General features: G+C 40.4%; 1 protein-coding gene across 4 annotated transcripts in view; it reads left to right on the top strand.

Moving 5' to 3' along the window:
* ZMAT4 (zinc finger matrin-type 4) overlaps nt 1–15,101 on the top strand; it is a 370,072-nt gene extending 354,971 nt beyond the window's left edge. For 2 of the 4 annotated variants that reach the window (XM_012476090.2, XM_012476087.2), the window contains one exon: nt 13,473–15,101. In XM_012476090.2, the coding sequence (XP_012331513.1) occupies nt 13,473–13,488 (16 nt within the window). In that variant the 3' untranslated portion in view covers nt 13,489–15,101. The remainder of the gene's footprint in view (nt 1–13,472) is intronic. The other 2 variants (XM_012476089.2, XM_012476088.2) reach the window with 1 other exon arrangement.
* Nucleotides 15,102–26,421: the final 11,320 nt, after the last annotated feature.

Genomic DNA, 26,421 nt, shown 5'->3' with positions numbered 1-26,421 from the left:
TTACGTTTGTGAGGTGTGTGAAGGAGAGACCTGCCCACCTGGGACACTCATTACACTGGCTCTGTAACTCCCTTTGTGATCACAACAGCCCGGTGCTGGTGGTGTTTGAATACGGATAAACATATAGGCCTTTTTTTTCTGGGCTTTGGTGTGAGGTGTCAGCATTTCAGAAGACTGATGGGATTAAAGCAAACCATTTCTTGGTTATGTTTGTCCTACTTGGTACTCCATCATCACACCTTTCTTCCTTTTTATTCACTGTCTCAATTGCTATGGCTGCCAAACCAAGTACCAAAAATCAGTGACGTAAACAACAGAAATGGGTTCTCTCACAATTCTGGAGGCTAGAAGTTCAAGATCAAGACATGAGCAAGGTTGCACTCCCTCTGAAGGTGCAAGAGAAGGGTTCGTTGAGGCCTCTCTCCTGACTTCTGATAGAGCTTTGGCTTCTGGCAGCAGACCTCAATCTTCACATGACTTTCTTCTTGTACATGCTCCTCTATGTCCAAATTTGTCCTTTTTATAAGGACATCAGTCATATTGGGTTAGATGTCACCCTATTCCAGTATGACTTATCTTAGCTAATTATATCCACAATGACTATTTCCTAATAAGGTTGCATTCTGAGACACTGAGTGTTAGGACTTCAACATATAATTTTGTGGGAGGGGGACATAATTCTACAGTAACACTATTAGTTACCAATTGTTGCCTAACAAATTACTCAAAAGCTTAGTGGCTTCAAATAACATTTGTTATCTCACAGTTCCTATGGGTCCAGAATCCAGGCATGGCCTAGTGTAGCTTACCTGGGTTCTGGTCTCTAGTTCTGAGTTTCTCCTGAGGCTTTAATCAAGGCTGTTATTGTCATAAAGCTCAATAAGGGGGAGTCTGCTTCCAACCTCACTCAAGCAGTTGCTTGAAAAAATCCACAAGGATTTGATTCCTTGCAGGTTGTTGGAATGAGGGCCTAAGTTCCTGATGAACTCCAGGCCAGAGGCATCTCTAGGCATGAGAAACTCACAACGTACAGCAACCCATAGTGATCACAGTAAACAAGCAAGAGGGCAAACGAGGAACAAGATGGAAGCCACAGTATTTTATAACCAAATCTTGGAAATAATGATATGATTCATATTCTATTTGTTAGAAACAAGTCATCAGACCCAGCTCACACTCAAAGAGAGGGTAGGACGTAGATCCCAGGATTCAGGAAGCTTTGAAACCCATTTCAGAAGCTGCTACCTTGTTCCATCCTCTGAGTCATCTTTTTCATGAAAACTAGAGTGTGTTTGTAACTGATGAGTTTACTTGACTTACTTCTTTCCATTAAAATTTCTGGGGTCTACTAATCTTTTTTCATTTTGCACTGTCTCTGCTACTTTTGGTCCAAAACGACAGTGTTTCTGCTGGTGTCGTTATCTTAAAAACGTTGTAGGATTTCTGTGAATCTCATTTGAGTTTACTGTACTAGAAAAAAAGTTATACCCACAAATCTCTCCAAGAAAAGCCCTTCTCCACCTTTGGGGCCTGGTCAGAAGCCTGAGAGATCATGTCTTGATGCTTCCCAGCCATCCGATTGTTCCATTGACACAATCAGTAAGACACACCTTTCATCTCTTTAAAAAGGCTCTTTGTGAGACAGAATAACACGCTGATCCTTTGATCTTTTTGAAGTCTTAACCAGTAGTTAGGCAGTCTTAGCCTTGGCTGTATGTCTAGACTGCGTTTTCCTGAAAGTACTCAAAAGTCATTTCTTAATTTGAGCATCTTTTGCTGTCTAGAGAGATTGGGGCTTTTCAAATCATAAGTCTTGGTTCTTTCATGTTTAACAATTCTTCCTTCAATTTATCACTCTTACAGTTTACCATAAGCAGCACAAAAAAGCCAGACAGCACCTTCAGCCCTTTGCTTGAAAATCCCAGCTGATCACCAAGTTCATTAGTGCTGGCCAGGGCAGAGTTGTGAGGTCGAAAATAGATTCAATTGGCCCCTCCCACACGTGTGTGCCTCCCTGTGGCACCCCCAACCTGACCTGTCCTTCCCCCTCCACCACTGGCGTCATCATTTTTTGCGGTTTTTGACTACATAGGCAAACCTCCAACACCCAGCCTGACACGTCATGTTTCCAATAGCTCCAATATATGAAATTCAATTTCTTGGACACTTGGAAGCCCGTGATGATAGAGATTCATCATATAAGCAAATCATTGTTAACGCTTTGGTTGGCTAATGTTGTTCCCTCTACCTTATCTCAGTTAAAATGTGTAAAATAGTCTTTAAGGGGTGATAAAGTCATATGATGATATAAAGTAATAATTCTAATAATTTCTACCTGAATAGCTTTACAACTACCTTACCATTTATAAAGGGCTTTCTTTCACTCATTTATTCCTCACCAAAGGCCTATACAGCCAGTGTCTTCTTAATTTAGAGATTAGGGAACTGAGGCTCATAGAGGCGAAGTCATCTGCTCTAGGTTACGTGACTTAGATGGTACTGAGTGACACCAGCAGGACCACACTCCACAGCGGTGTGTCCCATTCCATATCCCCGATGTCCTGCTGGGAAATTTTGGAGGATATAGTTATCTGGGGATGGGAGATCAGGGTGGATTTTGACTAAGATAATTCTCAGATGTGGCTGAACTGTTTCTACATCGAGTTTGCCTACAGCCATCGCTGCCTTTGTATTATGGGTTTTGCTTTGTACTGGTCCAGATCTGAATGCCCTGGGAGTTGCCGCACCAGACCACAGCCTCCCAGAGCCTCCATGAGCATGTGCTGGCTTTCTCTATCCTCTTCCATGGCCTATCAGCACGTTTATAAGAGTTTGGGGCTGTCTGCAGAATGTGCTGACAGCTTTCAGTAATGGATACGGACATCTGCTGAAAGGTTTGGCTGTGTTTGTAGCTGAGTGCTGGTTAGCACATAAACTCTGGGCCTGAAGGCGAACAAAACAAAGAAAAGGAAAGAAAATTAGCATGGAATTCACTCTATCTGCGGATTTGTCATTTTGGAGTTTGTGATCATTTTAGACAGGACTGACAGAAACTGCTGAACTTGGAGCTGAGTCTCGTAGCGGTTTGAGCCCGTCTCTGCTGCAGTGACCTTGGCCAGGCCACAGGCATTCAGCCTCGTGGAGGTGAAAGGAACTTAGGAAATGGCCTGGTCCAATTCTTCATTGAATAGATGAAGAAATTGAAGCTTGGGGAGATTAAGTGACATTTCCAATGCAGCCATTCAGTGATAAATCCAGGCATTGATCTTCATTTAATGCTTTTCCACAGTTCACTTGTTCTGTTACATAATGTTGTTTCAGAGTTGTCCCAATAGTCTAATTACTGTCAAATAATTTCTTATAAAAATTGTATGAGGTCAGGCACAGTGGTTCATGCCTCAGCACTTTGAGAGGCAGAGGCAGGAGGACCACTTGAGCCCAGGAGTTGGAGACCAGCCTGGGCAACATAGTGCCACACTATCTCTACAAAAAAATAAAACAATTAGCCGGGAGTGGTGGCATGTACCTGTAGTCCCAGCTACTCCAGAACCTGAGGTGGGAGGATCACTTGAGCCCAAGAGTTTGAGACTGCAGTAAGCTACGATCACACCACTGCACTCCAGCCTGAGTGACAGAGTGAGACCCTGTCTCTAAAAATAAACAAACAAATAAAACAAAATTAAATTAAAAATGGGATGATCATATTACTGCTCTTTCTACCTCTCATAGGCCAGTGCTTGTACCAGGGTCCTCCGTGACTCCTCGGTGGCCCACACATGAGTGCAGCCTCCCTGGTCTTCTCCGTCAGCTTCCCAACTTCTTTTTCTCCACCCCAGCCTGGGATGTTCCCTCTGCAAGCAAGGCTACATCCCATCCCACACTACTTTCCCATTCTCCTTTACTGGAGTCTCCTCTCCAAACTTCCATTCCCAGTCCTGCCATCCCCTCTGGCCTCTCCACACATTCCTGCCCCCAACAAAACATAATTTGGCCAACTCATCCATAGCTCCTGCTCCTCTGCCTCTCCATCCTACAGCCCCACTATGCCCGAGGGCCAGCGTTGGAGAGGAACTTTCCACTCCTGCCATTGGCTGACCTGAGCGTAGTAGGAATCAGCTGGCACTGTGGGTCTCTAGATTTTCACAGAACGTGTACGCCAGGAGACGTGCTCATGAGCTAAAGAGGAGGGAAAGAGTACGTGGAGAGTCCGACATTTTCCCTTTACCTGCTCCCTGCGCTTCAAGGCGCTGCAGTGCTTGAGAGAGACACAAATTATTACAAGATAGTAGTGGTTCGTTTCTCTATCAAATTCACCCATTGTTTTTTTCATTTTATTTCCTATTTGGGAAAAGTTAGTGGATTGATTCGCATTTCAAAACATATCTGATTGCAGACACTTTCAATGACTCTAGCTCAGAACTGCCCAGTAGAATGTCCCGTGGCGAGTGACATGTTTTGTATCTACTCTATAACACAGTACCTACTGGCCAGACTCTACTGCTAATACTAGAAAATGACTAGTGTGACTAAGGAACTGAATTTTAAATTTTATTTAATTTTAATTATTTTGTATTTAAATAGCCACACATGGCTACCAGATACCTAAGTGGACAATGTGGACTAGACCATTGTAGCCTTTGTTGAGGGGGGAATTTTGAGCTCATCAAATATTAACATTTCCCCCACTCCCACCATCCTTTTGCCACATCCCCCCATTTCCCATGGTCCTTTGCTTGCCCTTGAACAGGTAGAAGCAGGGCTGCTCCTGGCTTCTAGAAGGCATATCTGACTTCAGTCCCCTGTCTCTGTTTCTGCCAATTATATGACTTAGTCATTGACTTAGCCTAAAACCAAGGCCCATGTAGCAAATAAATAATAATAATAGATCACATTTATTTGTTGCTCCATATGTACCAGGTATGTAATGCTTCCATATATTAATTTCTTTAATCTTCACAGCAGACCTGTGAAGTGTGTGTGTTATTATGTTATACCCATTTCACAGTCCAGGAAACTGAGGCAAAAGCTACAGAACTACTACATGCCAGAACTGGGATTTGAAGTTGGGCATTTGATGATAAACCTCACTCTTGGGTACCTATTGCTCCGCATCTCCCATATATGCTCCTCTGCAGAGAAATTCCTGGCCTGGCATCTTGGATGCTCTCAATGTCTGCCAGCATGGAGTGGGATTGGTTTCTGTATACTAAAAAACAGAAACAGAATCAGACAGGCTTGCTACTGCAATATTGCAATGCAATTCTGACGCTAACTCCCTAGAGTTAGCGCAGACTTCACAAGTTAAGGGCACAGTCTTCAGCAAGACCCCCTCGCTTTAAATGTCAGCTACAAGCTCTGAGGGTCCCAGGACACCTGCACTTCTCACCAATTGGCTACAGACTTGTGGTTTCCACTACTCCCTCACGTTTGATAACCTAGAAGGAATGTCAGAACTCAGGAGAGAGCTAGACTTGCAATTCCAATTGTATTATGAAGGCTACAAGTCAGGACCAACCAAATGACAAGATGCATAGTAGAAGGTCTAGGAGGGTCCCCAATGTGGAGCTTGCATGTCTTCTTTTTGTGAAATCAGTGTTTTGGGACTTTTCCTTAGTTCAGCTAAAGATGAACACATGAACACAAAAATTAGGCTTGTAGACAATTCGAAGGGTGAGTAAGACGGGTTTTATTGAGTGAAAAGGGGAAAAAAGGGAAAGAGGGACCCTCCACAAGCCAGAGTCCCTGCTGGTGCACTCCCCTCTTGCAGCTTGAATCCCAGGTTCCACACAGGAAGAGGAGGGGCCAGGCTGCTTCCCACTGCAAAGGGCACGAACTTCCTGAGGCTCCATCCCAGTCCGCAGGCTGGTTGGAGCTTTTCTGGGAATCACTTTGCACTCATCTTATCAAGACACAGTACTCCCTCATCACACTGATGTGTTTGCTCAACTGAGCTTTGGTGTCCAGAGTTTTATTGTGCTTTCATTACTTAGATATGACTGAATCATTGGTCATGTGACTGAACTCAATCTCCAGTCTCCCTCTTCTCCCTAAAGGTTGGGCTACTATTATTTGGCCTCAACTCAACCTCTAATCACACAGTTTATCTTTCCAGCTTGGCCAGCCTTCTCGAAACTGTCTAGGGACTCACTATGAGTCACCTCATTAGCGTAAGCTGTCAAGTTCTACCATGAGTTACAAAGATACTGCGATCATTTGGGAAATCCCAAGGGCTGAGACCTCCACCTCAAGAACCTGGAGAAATGATCCAACAATCTCTTTGTTGTGCAACAGCTACATCAGAAAGTTTTCTTTCAAGTAACTAAGAGTAAGGAAACAAGCATTTCTAAATGTTTAGTGGTTATTGGTCATATTTGTCTACATTATATCATTTAATCTTCATAACATTCCTAGGAGGAACATATTATCAATGTCTTTGCTTTTTAGATGAATAAACTGAGGCTAAATGAAATTATTAACATTGTATATGAACATCCAATTAGTAACGATCAAGTTTAAAATCTAACTTTCAATCACAAGCCATTTGAATACGTTAGAAGAATAGTAGAAGGAGATAAGAATAGAGATATAGATGCTTTCAACGCTTAATTGTTTTTGTTATCTGAAAATGCAGGGTGGGAATGGACTTGCCCGGGATAGGACAGTCAAGGAGAAATGTGAGGATCTGGGAACGAGGCTTCCTCCCAATGTGCCAAGCGATCCCTTTTCTGATTTTCCTCATGTGTTTATTTAGGAAAGATTATGTCCTAATGTGTGTCGGACCTTGTAGCAAGCATTGAATATACACAAATAGAGAGACACAGTCCTCAGGCTTCCTTGAAGAGGACACAGACAGTACACAAAATATTGCAATGTGGCATGGCTACTGAAACACTAAAAGCACTTAGAAAAATGCAATAAAGGGCTGGGTGTGGTGGCTCACTCCTGTAATCCCAGCACTTTGGGAGGCTGAGGCAGGTGGATCATGAGGTCAGAAGATCAAGATCAGGCTGGACAACACTGTGAAACCCCGTCTCTACTAAAACTGCAAAAATTAGCTAGGCATGGTGGTAGGCACCTGTAATCCTAGCTACTCAGGAGGCTGAGGTAAGAGAATTGCTTGAACCCAGGGGGTGAAAGTTGCAGTGAACTAAGATGGTGCCATTGCACTACAGCCTGGGTGACAAAGCAAGACTCTGTCTCAAAGAAAAAAAGAAAGGAAGGAAGGAAGGAGGGAGGGAGGGAGGGAAGGGAGGAAGAAAGGAAGACAAGAAAGAAAGAGAAAGAAAAATGCAATAAAGGAAACAAAAGAAAGCTTTGACTAGAAAGGGGGAGGGGAAAGAGGGGAGTCAGGGCAGGTTAGGGGAGAGAATGCAGGAGCTGGGGCTTGGAAACAAACAAGGATTCACCAGATTTCCAGTTCTGCAAGTGACTAGAACAGGGGCACTGAACTGTCTCTCACTTCACACAAGGAGGCTAACAGGTTGTCGACGAAGAGTTAAACTCTGTAAACTATTTAAAGAGATGTATTCAGAGTCAAATATGGGTTTCTGTGGCTCGTGACACAGCCCTCAGGAGGTCCAGAGAGCATGTGCCCAAGGTGATCGCGATGTAGCTTGGTTTTATACATTTTAGGGAAGCATCAGGCATCAATCAAATACATTTAAGAAATACATTGGTTTGGTCCAGAAAGGGGTGACAACTGGAGGCGGGGTTCGAGGGTTTCCAGGCTATAGGTAAATTTAAACATTTTTTTGGTTGACAATTGGTTGAGTTTGTCCAAAGACCTGGGATTAACAGAAAGGACTGTCTGGGTTAAGATAAAGGGTTGTGGATACCCAAGTTTGTATTTGCAGAGGAAGCCTTCAGGTAGCGGACTCCAGAGAGAATAGGTTGTAAAGTGTTTCTATCAGAGTAAAAGTCAGTGTTGAGGTTCATGCTGGAGAGGTATCATGAGGCCTGTCCAACCCCACTTCCCCTCATGGCCTGAAACAATTTCTTAGGTTAAATGTTAAAAGAGCCTGGCTGAGCAGGAAGTCCATTCTAATGGTTATAGGGTACGGTTGCTTAGAATTTCATTTTTGGTTTACAGGGTCGTGATGATGCTCAAAGCCTAGCACTTTGCAGACCCCTTGCTCTGCGTCAGCTGTAGCTAGAACCCCTAAAGTAGGAGGGATGGAGTCACCCAAAATAAGGGAGCTCAGGGTGTGACCCTGTGGATCTTAGGAATGATGAGGACGTGTGTGTATTAGGAACTCCGGCAAGTCTTCTCACCTGTAAAATGATGATGTTCGACTTCCCTAGATCACCTCTGGGATCTCTTCTGGCTCTAACATTTCATTATTTTGTGATTTTATGAAAAATGTTTTGCAAAGCAAATGAATAGTGTAAACAAGATTATAAAGAGAGTATTTGCCTTCTTAAGGGAATAAACTGTTCTGAAGCACATCAGGAGTGTTCATTTGCATATAAAAAATGCAAATTCTGTATAAGCAGAAGAGGCTTGTTTTCTTAGGTGTTTCGGGAAGTTAATTACAAATCGGTCTTGTCAATTTCGCTAGTGTATAAGTATTTTAAAAGTGCTATACTTTTAAATGTTCACAATTTATTGAATGTTCCTCATACCTGACTTTTCTCTGAATTAGCCCAAATTTTCTTAAATTATTTCTCTATTGCATGGGTTAAAACGTTTGGGACTTGCCTTTTTCAAGAAGGTTTTGGATAAATTCTTGTGTTCATCAGATCTCAGAGGTGTCAGCTGAACCCCATCTCACTTTCAGTCGTCCTGAATTGGCTTAGGACTACCCAACAAAGTCTATAACCCGTTAGTGTCCAAAGTCCTGCCTCCACTTTGATTCTCAACATCTTATGATCTCTCTGCATCTTTCTCCCCCTGTACACCTGAGTGCTTCTTTTCCCACTCCCAGTATCAATCAGACTACTTAGGCTTCCAATAAAAATTATCATTTGGGAAGTATTTGATTTGTCTAGACGACTGTATTGAAGATTTGGTTGTCATACAGAGCTAGCTCCATGTAGAGCACAAAGCCATCTTCCTGATTCCATTTTCCCCAGACCTCTTCCCCTCCTCTCACATTCTCATTCTCTTCTCTCTTTTTCTCCAAACTCCCTCATCTCCCTGACATTTACCCTTTTCAGAAGCAGAACATCTTGTGCCTTTTGTCTTAAGCACAGCAGTTTTCTGCTGTAGCCTGGGCATTTTCTTAAACTTTGGTTCTCCACTACCTGGTGGTTGCTCAAAACATTCCAAATACATTTTGTTATGTCAGGGTAAATTCAGGAAAGACGATCTGGAAGAAGCACGTTTCCACCAAGGGGGATAGGAGAGGCTGGGCAAGCAGAGAAGTAGGGGATGAGTTTCCAAGCAGAGGGAGCAGCCTGCACCAACCGTGGCAACATGTGAGAGGCAGCACGCAGAGAAACTTCATTTATTTTCTGTGATCTGGAGACTTGAAATAATCACAAGGGGTAATGAGTAAAAGATGGGACTGGAGAAGAAGATGCCAGTGACATTACAGTGACCTTTATGTGTCATATTAAGACATTTTTATTTTCTCCAGAAGGTGCTGGGAGCCCAGTGAGGCATTGCAGCACCAGTGTGATGAGGCCGCCGAGCTGACTGCAAACATCCCAGGTGGAAAACTAGTGTAATGTCACGGACCTGGAGTAGGACGTGGGGCAGGGGATGCAGAGGAAATCACACATTTAAGAGCGAAATAAGAGGCCAGTAAGATTTGGGATTGATTATGTCCTGAGGGAGAAAAATGAGCTGGCCAGGGAAAACACTGCACTTTTGTCTCCAATACTTATTTGCCAAGTTAGGGGTACAGGAATAAAAATTGGGAGATGTTCAATTCTGGAAACATAACTTAATTTGGTTTATCACTGCACTGTTTTAATCAATGGGACCGAAGTGTTACGTCCTTGGATGTCATTCAGTTCTCAGGCAATAGGCTGAACAAATTCCAAGTCATGACTGTTCAGCAACATTTTTGTGAAAAAAAGTGCCTTAGACATGACTCTTCATCTAACAAATTCTGGCCAGATCATTTCGTGTAAACCCCACGGCCCATGCTTGCCTTGTCCCTGTCACTGTAAGCTTGCTACCTGGCTCTCAGAAACGAGGCTTTACCACGGCTAAGGATGTTCTGCTCTGTTTTTTCACTGGCTTATTAACAGTCCCACATTCAGTGTGGGACCAATTAATCACTATATATTTCTCTAGCTGCCACCTTGAAACATGTGGTCAACGTGCTTTCTTCATTCTTCCCCCACATTGTTAATATCTCAGGAGGACTGTGTACATTTCTGGCCATTTTACACGGTGAGACCATCTTCAATGGTCCTTACTAGTCTGTCTTAAGACTTGTGTCTCAAAACTAGGTCAGAGAATCTCCCTGTCCTGGACCTTCAGGATGAGAATAAGGGGAAAGACTAGAGGTGGAAAAAGCTGAAGCTTTTGGATGTTTCTCTTCCTGTAGATGTGATTCTCATCTGGCTTGTTCTAGAAGGCATCACACGCCCTGTGTGGCCAAGACTTTAATAGGGGCTGGAGGTCACAGAAGTTTTGTGTAGCACCACATTCCCTGACATGGACACTTGTGTTTTAAGAAGGCGGAGGTACTCATTCCAAATTGCCCAACATTTTTCTAACTGCTTCTCGAGACCCCATGAAAAGTCCCTATTAATACCCAGTTACATTAGTTTTAGAAAGGTAGCAAATGTGGGCCAGGCGTGGTGCCTTATGCCTGTAATCCCAGCACTTTGGGAGCCCGAGGCAGGTGGATCACTGAGGTCAGGAGTTTGAGACCATCCTGGCCAACAGGGTGAAACTCTGTCTCGACTAAAAATACAAAAATTAGCTTGGCATGGTGGTGCGTGCCTGTAGTCCCAGCTACTCGGGAGGCTGAGGCAGAGGTTGCAGCGAGATGAGATTGCACCACTGCACTCCAGCCTGGGCGACAGAGCAAGACTCCATCTCAAAAAAAAAATTTTTTAAAAAGGTAGCAAATGTGAAACTGAGGCCATGTTATCATGATGTTTGTGGTTTCATATATGTCAAAAAGAAGGTGAGCTATCTGAGTATGATTGGTATGTATATGGTCCAGCTGAAAATCTCTCTTCAGATATAATCATTTTTAAGGCTGTCCGAGAACAAAGACTGCCCCTTGCCACAGATGGAAGCTATGTGATGAATTCTTTTCCCTATGCCTTTCTTCAATTTTCTATTTAAAGAAATTTCTGAAAATACATGAATTATGCAGCTTATCTCTCAGATGAAAAAGAATTTTCCTCTTGGATTGGTTGGCTGCATGTTTATTAATAGCAGTAAAATTTTCCGTGTTCTTTTGTATCAGATGGGATGCTTACTAAAATGTGAAGCCTTTCTAGCAATAATAGCAGCAATGGAGGAATAATTACAAAAGCTATATGGAATTGAAAGACATTTTAATTTGTCATTATTTCTATGTACTCAGAAAAGATCTAAATAATTATGATGACTATAAAAAGGAAGAGTATGATATGTTTCCTATTAAGAGATTAAGTTCTTAATATACTACTTTTACTATAAGTTAAAAAAAAAACAAACCCTTTCATCTGGTTTTCTCCAACGATGTAATCACGAATAAAGACTGTTTAGCTGTGAGTATTTGGTCTTTTTACTATTACATGAAGACGTTGTGCTTCAAACTCATTTTAACTTAAAAAGTGTTCATCTTTGCAGTTTATAAAAATGAAATTACAGTTGTTTGCTTAGTGAGAACTTTCAACCTTTATGTCACGTTAATTTGTGAAGATGACAAGGACTGTAGAATTTCCTCAGGTCGTGACCAGATGGTGGCAGAATATGAGATTCTAAAACAGTATTTAACTTTTTATAACAACTACTAAAAAGTGGCTGTAGCTGCCAGGGTCATGCTAAGGCAAAATTTCAAAAATTTCAAAGCTATTTTTAAAAATATGCACGTAGTCTCTTTCTTTTTTGTCTACATTATACCAACGTTCAAATTCTTATTCAGATCCTAAAAATATTCTATGACAGCACTTTTTTTTGGAAAATGAAATTTCAACATATGCTCTGTGTTTCTAGGTGAGTGATAGAATTTTCCTTTGTAGCTTTTGAATTTTCCTTTACCAGATCGCCAGTGAGACATTTGGATCTTAGCGATGGAAGATGGGAGGGTCTAACCTGCTTTAACACTTTCGCCATCCTCCCCTCTAAAATATACTTTAGGGGGAACAGCCACCAGTAGAAGATGCTTTTCCCGCAGGCTCCTTTGAGCTGGAGCACATCTTCCGCAGCAGGCAAGGAATCCCCTGCACATGATGTCAACAAGCTCTTTCACTTCCTGCTTTTGGTTTTTTCTAGGGTTCCAGTTCCACCCCTTAACTGCTGTTTGATCTTGTGCCACTAATTTAGCCAAGAGAAACCTCAGTGTTCTCACCTTTAAAGGGGGTGGAAATGGTACACATATTAAAGGTGGTCTGGGGATTAAATTAAAACGTAAAGTAAATGTAAAATTTATGACACGTAGTAGGCAGGTGGTAAGTGGTAGTATCTTCTTGTCATACAGACAAAAAAACAAAACTAAAACTCCTTCAAAAATTAGCTCTCAATTTGATTAAATCAATACGTTTTGCAAGTAAAGCTAGAAACAATTTTTTTTTTTCTATTCATCTAACAAAGAAAATTCTGAATGAGTGGAGAATGAGACCTACATTAATTTGAAATCTAGCCACTGTAATGTTGCCTGCTCTCCACTTTCTTTCTCTTTTCTTTTTTCTTTTATTTATTTATTTTTTTGAGACGGGGTCCTGCTCTGTTGCCCAGTGCATCTCGGCTCACTGCAGCCTCCATCTCCCAGGTTCAAGCGATTCTCCTGCCTCAGCCTCCCGAGTAGCTGGGACTACAGGTGCATGCCACCACACTTGGGTAATTTTTTGTATTTTTTTTTTTTTAGTAGAGACAAGCTTTCACCATGTTAACCAGGATGGTCTCGGTCTCCTGACCTCATGATCCGCCCACCTCAGCCTCCCAAAGTGCTGGGATTACAGGCATGAGCCACCGTGCCCGGCCGCTCTCCGCTTTCAACAAGAGGTTTCTGCATGTAGTTACACCTGGAACTTAGAGATAGGTGTATGCAGCATGCCATAAATAAAAATCAATGCATTATTTTTATTTTAAGAACATTTGGCATGAATTGAGCATCTGGATTGACAATGTAGAGGCACACATTTCCTTGTACATATGTGGAGATGGTATTAGTAATGGAGATATTATATATACAGGTTATTTAGAACCTGAATGAGTAACTTTATAAATCAGATTCATTTGAATTTGATGGTTAAGATAACATGAGAAGTAGAGAGGAGACAGGGGCTGGGGAGAGAAAAAGGTGTTGGAATTTGTAATTATGAAAGAAGGTGAGACTGTGTTTCCTTCTGTCTTATAGCCTGAAGAATAAGTAGTGACAGCATCAATCAAGAGATAAGAACAAAATAGCAGCATTTCTCTGCCGTGGGGAATTGCTTATCAACCACCAGAGGAGGCTTCTTTCTTGAACAATGAACATTTCTTACAAGGATTCACAGATTAACATACGACTGATCTTGATGTTTGGAAATGAATGAGGTTTCTTTTTTTCCTTTTCCGTTTCCTTAATTTTGGGGTAAGTTATGATATTTGGATGGATTTTTAAATTCTTTCCTGATAACATATTTAGCACATGTTCTAAATGATAATCCTATAGCAAACAGTTGGAGCATTATTCAAACCGAAAGACAGTGAAAAAGTTTAAATTTTCAATTTATTCTAGATTTCCTCAGAGCATAATTATTCTGTTAAATCCTCAATGATTGTGATGTCAACCACCTCTATCCGGAAATACACATTCTTTTTTCATCATGTTGGACACAGTTAAGGGCGACATGCACAGAATCGGAACAGATCACTGTTAGTTGAAAGTATGAAATGGACAAATATCAATCCTCTGTTCTGCAGCACAGGAGCCAGGTTTGCCATCTGAACAATGAAGATGGAGAGAGTAAATAAACGAAGAAGTCTCATCCTATTTTTCTGATCATTCAAAGAACAGTTTCTCAAGGTTAAGTCAAGTCCTCTCTGCAAGCTGCCAAATAATAGCTTAGGAAAAGAAATAGTGCACCTGCATGATGATCTTCTTAGGCAAAAATGTCTTCACAGCCCTTGACCTTGGTGAATTTTATTCCCCAAAAGCATCCAAGAGAATTATAAACCCCAGAATGAGATGGAAATAAACGAGTATTTTTTTATGATGTTTGGACTGAACTGTGGGCTTTAATTGGGGATACTGGTGATTTGGAAAGAAGTGAGAAAATTCTGAAGAAATGGCAGCCTTGGACTAGGCGGGGTCCCCTACTTCTTCTATTTCTCACTGAAGTCCTATTGCTGAGCCAAGACTCATTCACTTTGGAAAGAGCACCGTAAATAAGGAACACTGTCGCTTTCTGATGGGGAGTGCAGGTCATGCGGCTCTTCCTCCAGGTTTAATTCTTTTCCGTGGTGACTGGACTTGGTGTCTTGCAGCCTGGTTACAAAGTGGGACGTTGAGCTTCTACGGACAATGCCCTGCACACACCAGCCGGGATCTGGCTGGGGCTGCCCTGTGTACCCAGTGACCTTTGGCAACCCATCTCCCCGTGTCAGGAATTTCTGGACACCCACTGTTTTCCACCAAGAGCTGAGGTGGCAACAACTCAGTCAGCAATAAACAAAATGACACAGAAATGCAGTGTTGTTATGAAGGAGCCTGTTGCCCTGTGTTCAAAATCTGGCACCATTCCCTCGAGCAGGGCCCGCTCGGGAGGGACAAATCTGCCAGTTTCTTGTGCCTGCAGAGAGAGGCAGCCCCACCAGCCACATCCTACTCTATGAGAAGAAAGGGGGTTGGATGGGAGAAATCTATTTTGCTGTTTTGGAAAGCACACGGCGACCTACAAACCTCCCGAGATGGCGTTTCTTCGGATGTGTAAAATAAGGCTTTACTTGTCAATTCCGCTGTAAAATAAGCATTGTCCAAGTAAAAACAGCAACAACAACAAAACACTTTGTTTCTATTTGGGTTTAGTGAGTGAGCTTATGCCCTAAAGTGTTTGTGTGTGTGTGTGTATGTGTGTGTGTGTGTTTTAATAACCTAATATAAAAATGTCTATGAACATAGATTTTTTTTGCTTTACAGAGAGGCTATGCCAAACCCTTTATAGATAAGCTTGTGGCTATACTAATTAGATTCTTTTAGAATTCCCCATCTAAATACCATTGCTCCTTGGCAACCTGTCAAACGCAAGTGAATACCCTGCCAGAGGTTTTGTGTGTTTGTCTGTTTTCAAATTTCTTTATTATTCCCCATGAAGATAATGGAAATTATCATTCTAGTGTACCCTGGAGATGACATATTCAGTTTTAGGCAGGAAGGGGCCACTAATGTTGTTTCTATTTTGGGAATTCTGGAATGGAAACGTTCCTACTTGGGAAGCTAGCTGTTTGTGGTTGTCTTTTTTGTTTGGTTTTAGTTATGTTTGTTTAGCTAAGTCATATCTTACCTTCGCATTTTATTATGAGTGGATGGGAATGGGATGGAAGGTAAATGTTTTCAAATAGCCACAGCAATTCTGAAGGAGAAGAAAGAGACCCACACAGACCCAGGTGCATCCCTGTCTTATGGTCCAGTCCACCCTGGAGATGCTGACACGTCAGAGACTCCCGGCAAGCTGAGAACATGAGTCAAGTGATTTTCTGTAAAATGTTAATTCAAAGGAACTAGGAGGTAACCTGTATATTTGAAAGAGTGAAATTATTCAAATTATCAATATTTAAAGTATTTTTACTATTCTAGAGTATTTATAATTATGTTAGCTAAACTAACCAAATACTGCCCATTTCAAGTTTTGCTGCAGTGGGGGAAAATGATGGAAAATTAACGTAACACACAGACCTAATGGACTCCTTATACTATATCAGAGTAAAATTATTTGTATTTAAAAGGTGAGTGGTTAAGTGATTGAAATTGTCTTCTTAAAAAGATCAAACACTCCTATAGTCTTGATCATGCAGTTAATTTACTTTGCAAAAAGTTTTTCTTCTTCAGTACAGAGGTTAGCTTCAGGGTAGCACCTGTGCCAGAGTCCACAGATACCCTGGTAGTGAAACGCAGATGAATGACGCTTCCTTAAATAGAGTCTCTGAAGCCCAGTGAACTAATATATACAGTCATAAAGTAATCTGCTAAGTAGAGAGGACTACAGTGATTCCTTTGGCTGATAAAGGTAGTAATAAAACTCTCATCTGCAATTGCCTGACTACAAAGACAAATAGGATTTGTGTCTCACTTGCCTGTTAGGTGACACATAACCATAAATTGGAACTGAAAGAGTCTTTACAGTTTTCTATTGACATGAGTTTATTAGGTCAACTAGACCAAAGGATGAAAAATTTAAGATACATGAAAAGTACTAAAGCTCCCATAGGAAAATTTGAACCTTCCAGGTGGGGCTGGGGGTGGAGTGTCAGAGCATCCTAACTCTTCCAAAGCTGATCTTTTGAGTCAGAAATTTCTGACAGGTCAGTGCAAACACAGAATATTAAAGCCCCATTAAGAAAATTACCTTTTTAAACTGCCAGGTAATAAAACAACTATACTCTCTTTATAGTCCATCCAAACAAAATATCATTATTCATTTGACCCACTTATATGAGGAATTGTTTTTCTTTTGTGACCAGACAAGGAGAGTCCAATCAACATATAATTGTGGAGACAGCATTTTTTTTTTTTTTTCTGGCTCTCACCTAATTTATTCATAATAAAGACATGCTAGGCTACCTTGTAGGATTCTGGTGTGGATTAGCTAATTAATAAATATCAAGTGCTTAAAAATATGGATCTCTGTATAAATCCTGCCTTAATTTGTTTTCGAGTTTAAGATGTGCATGTCAAATCAACTGTCTGAATACTTGATTGTAATATTCATGTTTGTAAATTTGGCTGTAAATTTAAGATATAAAAATCTTGATGTGAAATGAAATCCTAGCATGCGTTGAGAGCATCTAACCCAAGACTGGCAAACATAGCACATGGGCAAACAAAAAGCACCTGGAAATCAAACCAAAATGATTTTGAAAGGCATTTTTAGCCAGGGGGATTGTGGCTCCCTCCTGTAAGCCCAGCACTTTGGGAGGCTGAGACCGGCAGATCTGTTGAGGTCGGGAGTTTGAGACTAGCCTGGTCAACATGGTGAAACCCCATCTCTACTAAAAATACAAAAATTAACTGGACATAGTGGTGCATGCCTATAATCCCAGATACTCCAGAGAGTGAGGCAGGAGAATCATTTGAACCCAGAAGGCAGAGGTTGCAGTGAACTGAGATTGGGCCACTGCACTTCAGCCTGGGCAACAGAGCAAGACTGTCTCAAAAAAAAAAAAAAAAAAAAAAAAAAAAAAAAAGAAGCATTTTCAAAGAAGGAAAGGAAGGAGTCTCAGCATTGGTTTGAGGAGTATATTAAGTAATTTTGTGTTCTAATAATTAAAATGTCAGAGTTCATCAGTGAGTTATATAAAAAGTAGAGCAGATTTAAACTGAAGACTATGATAATGTAATCCTCACTTCACACCCATGTGGAGTAAAAGGTAAAGGGAAATCATAGCTTGTCCACATATTTCTAAATACCTGCAAGCGAGGCTGTGCAGATGAACTTGATTTGTGTCTTCATAGAAAAATGTTGAGCACCATTTTTTTAAAGGATATAGCCTAAAGAGAAAAGAATGGAATTAATATCTAACAGTTTCTCAGTAACACTATCTGAAGGCTCTATGGTAACTAGTTAAAAGATCATTTCACTGCTGGCTGAACTGTGCCGCCATTTTCCCCCATATGATTAATTACTCCTTAGTCACTATTCTGAGTAGCAGTTTTATTTGCTAATTTCAAATGCCTCCACTTAATTAGCAATTCGTTCTGACCTTTAAAAACTACATTCTATAATCTTCAAATTATATGAGCGAAGGGAAAAAAAATCCAATTTTACCTGCCTCCCACCACCAGCCTCCCATAGCGGGTTACGTTGTTTCTGAGACACCGTGAAACTATGGTAATGTGTCAAAGTTGAGTTAACTGTGGTTGTTTGAAATCCAGGCTAAAGTTTCCTCATCCTTCAGGAGGTTACTAGGTTCAGTGAGAGGTAGGAATGCTCCAACTTCAGAAAGTTGAGTAATGTATGATATAGCACATTTGACCGGTACATTAAAAAACATTTTTTTTTAATTAACGAAAAGTGAGAAATGGCTACACACGATAATGGATTCTCTCTTGTATCCTTACTCACAAGTCTCTTTTGAGAATTCTCAGTACATTTTCTACTTCAATTATTGCTCAATCAAAGTGTCTGACACTAGACCATCCAAAAGTGGCCGAGAGTTCTACTTTGAGATCAATTTTTTTTAAATTCTCGTATTTCTTGAAATTGTCTTCATGGTTGGATGGGGTGTTAATCAGGGTTCATAACGTTAGTGCTAATGATTTTACAGCTGATAGTTCAAAGAGTTACCATGTTGAGTCAACCCCATATCCCATTGATCCACTACTCTGGCTTAAATAGTCTTTAAGAAACTCATAATCAGGGGATATGATTAGTTACTCTGATATTAGTTCCAAGGAACTTGTTAATACTAGATCTGTGTAAGCAGAGAAGCCGGAATATTTCTCTGTTTTTCAAAATGATAATATCTTTGACCGATATTTAAGAATAATGGACTCATGGGCAGTCACTATGCAAGGAAGGCATTCTACAGCAGCCCTTATCCTAGGCGGGCATCTCAGAGCCTCAGGTTCAGCACAGCCTGCAGCGAAACCACAACCCCTGCCCTCAGCTGTCCCCATTCGGAGGACACCCACTGTTGGCTTTAGGATCCATACATGGCTGAAGTTTGTCATCCTTCTTGTGAATCAATGCTTCATGTCGCTTGTTAGATCCACTTGGTGGCTTTCATTTGGATTGGCCCATTTTCAGAACGCTGGAGTGTCTGGTCTTTCTGTCTTTTTTTCCACCACTCTTTGGTTTAACCAGAGCACATTGCTATTAAAAAGGTGACTGGTAACAGGACACTACAATCGGTACATAGAAGATATTTGCCATTTTGGAGATGTAGCTTTTTGAAAGCCAACAGTTTCCACTTTCGACTGGTTATATGTCTAAAAGCTTCTTTCCTCATTATCCCTTTCTTTACTACTTAATTGAAGGCCAATTACATGCCCATCTCCTATCTCTTTATATAATCTACCATGTTTTGGTGTCCTTTAGGTATAGAGAGTTTAATTGTGATGAAACCTAATCAGATATCCTTTATAAGCCACCTATGGAGGTGTGTAATAAAATGATGCTCCCCCTGGGGGCTTGTATTAAGCACTTATGTCTTTGATAGTGTTGAATTGTAGAGAACTAAGTGCTTGAGGTTTTTTGTTTGTTTGTTTGTTTCCAGTCTCTTACAGGTTCAAAAACTGCTTGTCTTCCTGACGCATGGCGAACCTTTCTCTGTGAGGACCTGACTGAGTCTTTCTTCATTGGTACTTAGTAACACGTCTTCGTTACTGCAGGGTCTCTTCTCTGTAGGTGTGGAGTGCACAAAGGAGTACAGGCCCCACTTTTAGGAAATGACTGATACTTTCTGACTTACTCCTGGGATTTGAGGCAAATATGCCCTTTTTCTTTTGAAATTATCTTTTTTAGCCAACTTTTTCTGAGAACTGAGATGGGCATCCCTAAAAGGGAAAAACCAATAATAAAACCCATTTCTATACTAAACTCTAGTTATCCAGTTTACAACAAGTAGTAAAAGGATTGTTATGTTTATCATATATTTACACATTAAGTAATTAGTTATTGAATATAGAGTTTCAAAGAATGTCCTTATAGGGGAAATGGTACAGGAATTAGAAAACCTAGATTTAGAATATAATTCTGCCGTTCATTGCCTTGAGATCTTGGGAAAGTTTCAGTTACTCAGTGTCTAAAGTGGGAACAATAGAATTTCTTCTTGCGGAGTTGTGAAAAGGAAACAAACTTATTAGGTGCATTTCTTCTCTTCTCGATCATCAAACTAGCTAATAACTGTGCAGTCCACATTCAGTGGAGAGCCAGAAGAGACCTTTGAGGCCATCTTATCCATCTCCCTCATTTTGAACATTAAAAATATGCAATATGAAGGAGAGGATCATCGCTAATAAAAAAAACCCATAGCAAATAGCTCCCCAGAAAGGCAGAACTCAAAGTGTTCCAGAAGTTGTCGGTGCGAATCCCCAAAAGGCACCCGTTTTCTCCTCCCGTTCATCTTCACTCATGTTATCTCTGCCAGCATCCCCTCTCACCCCACAAGCCTTATGCCTCTCTGCCAGCAGCCAGTCAGACTTTCCATCAGTATGAGGACCTTACCCTTGCATATGGCTGAAGAATATTCAAGTGAGGAGATGGGCCAGTTACAAGCCCTTCTCCTACCTCTTTATGTAAGCTACTATCTCTTGGTGTCTGGGAGCAGGTAAGTGAGGAGAGCTTGAGATCAGTTTTACTCTAGCACAGAAGGAAAAGACAGGCTCCTTCACAACATTTTCCTGCAGAAAGAGCAGAGTTCAGCATATGTTCTTACATAGTATTTGTATGCAGCGTACATGCATATATGCATATAAATATGAATTGGCTACAGCACGTCTTATTTCTTTTGACATTCTTTCCTGTTCTTTAGTGAGGTGCAGGATAAGTAACACAGCTGTGGATGTCTCCCCTTTGTTCCTTTGTCTCATGATAGGAGCCATTTAACTAAAAACGAAGCTGGATTTATGACTGCTGGTCTGTTTGAGCGGTAATAAATGTCAGACATTGCTGAGTCATAAACTCAGTGAGTTCGAGCCTATCTCACTGCATAAATCAGCTTTCTACATGTTAGCCCCCCTATTCTGGAAAGTTGGCTCACTACAAGTGGACATGAAGTTCCAACAACCCAGTCTTCCAAATATGTCTGCCCCTTGACACTCTAACTTTTCTTTACCGTTCACTGATTAGAACGCCCTGTCTGTTCAGAAATTTGCCCTGATCCAAGGAGTTCTTCACATGATGAATACCAGACCAGGCATGTGGTTGGTGTGTAGACAGAATCATCATAATGCGGGTGGATAGTGAATTCCTGTGGGTTGGAACCTGCTTACTTCTGCTTAGTTATGTGGGAAGCATGATAGGTTTAGGAAGTCCCTGAGCCAATGAGAGCCCTGCTTGGCAATGAGAAAGGTCTGGAAATAAATTGTTGCCCTTCTACCTAGAGCCTGGGGTTCCAGTGCTTTTTAGACTGCTACATATTCATGTATCTGGCTTTGGTCTCCTTGTACGGTCCTCAATAGGTACCCCAAGTGCTGACTACTCTGTCTAGAAATCTACCCCAGGTCCCTTTTCCTGGAGCCTGGTCCCTAAATGGAAGTCCTGTTTATTTCACCAGCGCTCTCCGTCTTGATGAGGTATGCTACTAACTCTTCCCTGTAGAGGTGAGTTCTGTTCTTCTGGTTAGCTCCTTTAAGCCAGCTATTCCTAAGCTTCCAAACTTTTTCATGCTAGGAGTCTTCTCATCAGCCGTGGACAGGATATTGACAGTCCAACAAGTAGAGAAAAATAGTGGAGGCATGAGTTTATATGGTCTGCACACTTCTTAAAAAACGAGCTTCACTGGTTTAAGTATCTGAAGGGATTAAATAAATCATTCACAGAATTTAAAATGAATGTAATTTAAAACTCTGCCCATGAATTGAAAGCATCAAAGTGTAGTCACAAAAAGGAAACTGAAATTTCGGAGACTGAGTTTTTAGCCCTGCTCTGCCAGTAGAGAAACTTGGGACTTTGTAAAGCAAGTTACTTTTGTTTCTCCAGCCCCAACTTTCTAAGGTACAACAGGGGATGGATTTAATGGTTCCAGTTACTGCCTAGCGTATTTGAAATCAATGGCATCTTTAAAGAAAGTGACTGCATTTTTACTGCCATACAGCATAACAAAGTAGTACACCCTGCTTTTAGATAATTTCAGTATTCAAGAATATGAATTAAAGCAACTCAGAAGAGTGAACTTGAACAGATCACATGAGACTAGCACTGATGCTGCCTGCAGCAGTAAATGAAATCTGCAATGACGTTGTCTAGAGTATTACACTAGCCTCAACTCCCAAATGTGTCCAGAGAGTTTCTGGAATTTTGCCCTGTGCCCTTAGCTTTACCCTGATGCCATCTCCACTGGCCTCTCATAGAATATGGTTTCCGGCTCATTTACTTTTCACTGTGGATGTGCAATTGTCCAATATGTCACTGGTTTCAGTTTACAGTGACAGAGTTGCCTTAGTTCTATAACCAAATATGTAAAGCAATTTAAATAAGTAAAATAATTTTTAAAAAGAGCATTGACTTCAAGATCAAATCACTGTGTAGATTAAAGGGAGCAGAAGGAAAGTTCTCATCCCAGCCACAGTGACAGACTATTCCTCAGCCTAGGTGCTGTCAGAACCACACATATGTAGCTGTGGTGTTCTGCTGTACGGCAGGGTGAATATAGTTAACAATAATTTATTGTACATTTTAAAATAGCTGGAAGACAGGATTCTGAATGTTCCTATCACAAAGAAATGATAAATGTATGAGATGATGGATGTGCTAATTATTCTGATTTGATGATGACACAATGTATACATGTATTGAAACATCACACTGTACCCCATAAATATATATAGTTATGATGTGTCAATAAAGCTCTCAACAAATTAGACATAGAAGGAATGTATCTTAATATAAGGTCATATATGACAAACCTACAGCTAATATCATTCTGAATAGAAAAATGCTGAAATCTTTTTCTCTAACATCTGAAACAAGACAGGGATGCCAACTCTCAACATTCTTATTCAAGATAGTACTGGAAGTCCTTGCCAGAGTGATTTGGTAAGAAAAAGAAATAAAGGGCATTCAAATTGAAAAAAAAAAAGTTAAAATATCCCCGTTGGCAGATGACACATTATATAGAGAAAAACACTAAAGAATCCACTTAAAAAGTCAAAACTGATACACAAATTCAGTAAAGTTGCAGGATACAAAATCCACATACAAAAATCAGTAGCATTTTATACCCTAATAGCAAACTATCTAAAGAAGTAATCAAGAAAATAATTCTATTTGCAATCATTACAAAAAAAAAGATGTAAGTTTAAAGAGATAGATTTCTACACTAAAACTATAAAACATTGACAAAAGACATTGAAAAGACATAAATTAATGGAAAGATAGTCCATGCTCATAGATTAAAATAATTAACATTGTTAAAATGTCTGTACTACCCAAAGCAATCTACAGATTCATTGAAATCCCTATCAAAATGCTAACAACATTCTTCACAGAAACATAATGTCACTACCTGACTTCAAAATGTACTACAAAGCTATAGTAATTGAAACAGCATGGAATTGTCATAAAAATGGATACATAGACCAATGGAACAGAATAGATAACCCAGAAATAAATCCACACACTTATGGCCAACTGATTTTTGACAAAGATGCCAAGAACACCCAATAGAGAAAGAATATTTTCTTCAATAAATAGTGCTAGAAAAATTGGCTGTTCATATGCAGAACAATGATGTAGACCTCTTTTTCTCACAGTATACAAACATCAACTCAAAATGAATTAAAGAGTTAAATGTAGGACCAGGAATGATAAAATGATTAGAAGAAAACATAGGGAAAACACATCATGATACTGGTATAGGCAAAGATATTTTGCATAAGACCCCAAAAGTACAGTTAACGAAGGTGAAAATAGACAAATGGGATTGCATCAAACAAACTCTTTTGCACAGCAAATAAAACAATCAACTACTGTGGGTGAAAATACAACTTACAGAATAGGAGAAAATACTTCCTAACTATGCAATCTGACAAGAAGTTAATATTCAGAATATATAAGTAACTCAAACAACTAGGCAGAAAAACAATTTAATTTTAAAATGGGCACAATATCTGGATAGGTAACTCTTAAAAGAAGACTTACAAATGGCTAACAAGTATATGAAAAAATGTTCAATATTATTAAATACTTGGGAAATGCAAGTCAAAGCCACAATAAGATGTCATCTACTTTAGTTAGAATGACTATTATCAAAATGACAAAAAATAACAAATGCTGGTGTGGATGTGGAGAAAGGAGAACTCTTATATACTGTTGGTGGGAATATACATTAGTACAGCCATTATGGAAAACAGTATGTAGGATCCTCAAAAAATTAAAAATAGAATTACCATATGACCCAGCCATGCCATTACTGACTGTATACCCAAAGGATATGAAATTGTATGTCAAAGAGATGCCTGTCCCCCCATTTACTGCAGCACTATCCACAGTAGCCAAGAGAAGGAATCAACCTAACTGTCTATCAGTGAATGAATGGATGAAAAAAATGTGACATACAGGCACACCTCATTTGATTGCACTTCACTTATTGTACTTTGCAGATACTGTGATTTTTACAAATTAAAGCTTCGTGTCAACCCTGCGTAGAGCAATTCTATCAGCACCTTTTCTTTTTCCAACAGCATGTGCTCACTTTGTGTCTTTGTGTCAGTGTTTTTTAGTAATAAAGTATTTTTTAATTAAGATATGTACATTTGTTTAGACAAAATGTCATGGCACACTTAATAGACCACAGTATAGTGCAAACATAACTTTTATGTGCACTCAGAAACCAAAACAAACAAACAAACAAACAAACAAACAAGTGTGACTTGCTTTATTATAATGGTCTGGAATGAATTGGCAATATATCAGGTGTATGTCCATATGTACATAATAGAATACTATTCCACCATGAAAAAGAATGAAATTCTGTCATTTGCAACAACATGGATGAACCCAGAGGATGTTTTATTAAGTGCAATAAGCCAGGCACAGAAACACAAATACCCCATAGGATCTCACTTACATGTAGAATTTAAAGAATTTAACCGTAGAAATAGAATGATGGTTACCAGAGAATGGAGAATTGGGAGAGATTAGTCAGTGGGAGCACAGTCGCAGCTACTCAGGAGGAGTATAAGTCCTGGTGTTCTATGGCACATCAGGATGACTACGGTTAACAAATTTGAATTGCATGTTCAAAATAGCGAGAAGAGGGGGATTTTAAATATTCTCACCACAAAGAAATGATAAATGTTTGAGGTGATGGATATGCTGATTACCCTGATTTGATTTTTACACCATGTACACATGTATGAAAACACCACACTGTATCCCGTAAATATGTACAATTATTATGTATCAATTGAAAACAAAATTTAAAAAAGCACAAAATAAAAGAACCCACAGATGTGTAGCCACTAATCATTAAGATGAGTCAGCCCTCACCACTGGCCTCTGTGAGTACAGTCAAACAGAATGTGCTGCTGCTACCTCCTGGCCCCCGAGCCAGAGAGAAACAGCATATGCCGGAGAGCTCTTTGAGAAATGAGGCAGCATTCCTTAGTTGGAGGCATGCTAACAAATGTCTGTATGAGTGACAGAAGAGGCTGGGGCTGTCTCGTCTCACATCAGAAGCTGCAGTTGGGAGCAGGTCAAAGTGAAGGGAGGCTTCTCCCTCCCTGAGCACAGCACTGAAGTGGTTTCCAGGCTCCCACCCCTTCCGATCCATTCCATTTAAATCTGACCCACTATTGAGAAATGTGAAATCGTTGTCTGCTGTTGTGGAGAACACTGGCTTGGTGCTAGATGGGACAAAGGGAACAATGGGGCTAGGGCTTTGGAACACAGCACAGTGAAGAGAATTGCTCCAGTAATAACACCAGCCCAGCAGCAGACGAATGCTCACTGCAGGGAAAAACTCTGGTGTAATAATGGTTGTTAGGATGGAGAATGTAAATAACGGGGAGTTTAAATTGAATATTTGACAACACTGAGATCCTGTGAGTGTGCATTGAATTTTTATGTTAAAAAAAAACCTTTATTTAGACACAAGGCCTGCAAAGGCTTCAAAAACATACCTTGTTTCACTTAGTAGGGGGAATATTTTCTGTTTCTCACAGTTGGAAATGACAGATACTGTCTCCTATGTGAAGTAAAAAAAGTCCCTTGGAAGGGGATGTTTTAGGTGATTACTTAAGCCAATTTGCTTCTAAAATGACAAGATTGGCAAACTGCCCATTGTCACATTGGCGTATCAAATGATGATAATGTTCCTGAGGGATATTAAGGCACTATATTAGTTTTACTTCCTGGGTAGGGGAGAGGACTGGCTCTTTTCTGGCGGGGAGAAGAGGACTGGCTTCTGCAAAACTGTTGCAGCTCAGCAAAGGTTCTGAATTG

This window comes from Aotus nancymaae, unplaced genomic scaffold (assembly GCF_030222135.1).
Source record: "Aotus nancymaae isolate 86718 unplaced genomic scaffold, 86718_ANA_hifiasm-v0.15.2.pri h1tg000097l, whole genome shotgun sequence".
Lineage (NCBI taxonomy): Eukaryota > Metazoa > Chordata > Mammalia > Primates > Aotidae > Aotus > Aotus nancymaae.
Note: the sequence above shows the minus strand (reverse complement) of the source record. Positions and strands in the feature narration are given on the sequence as shown.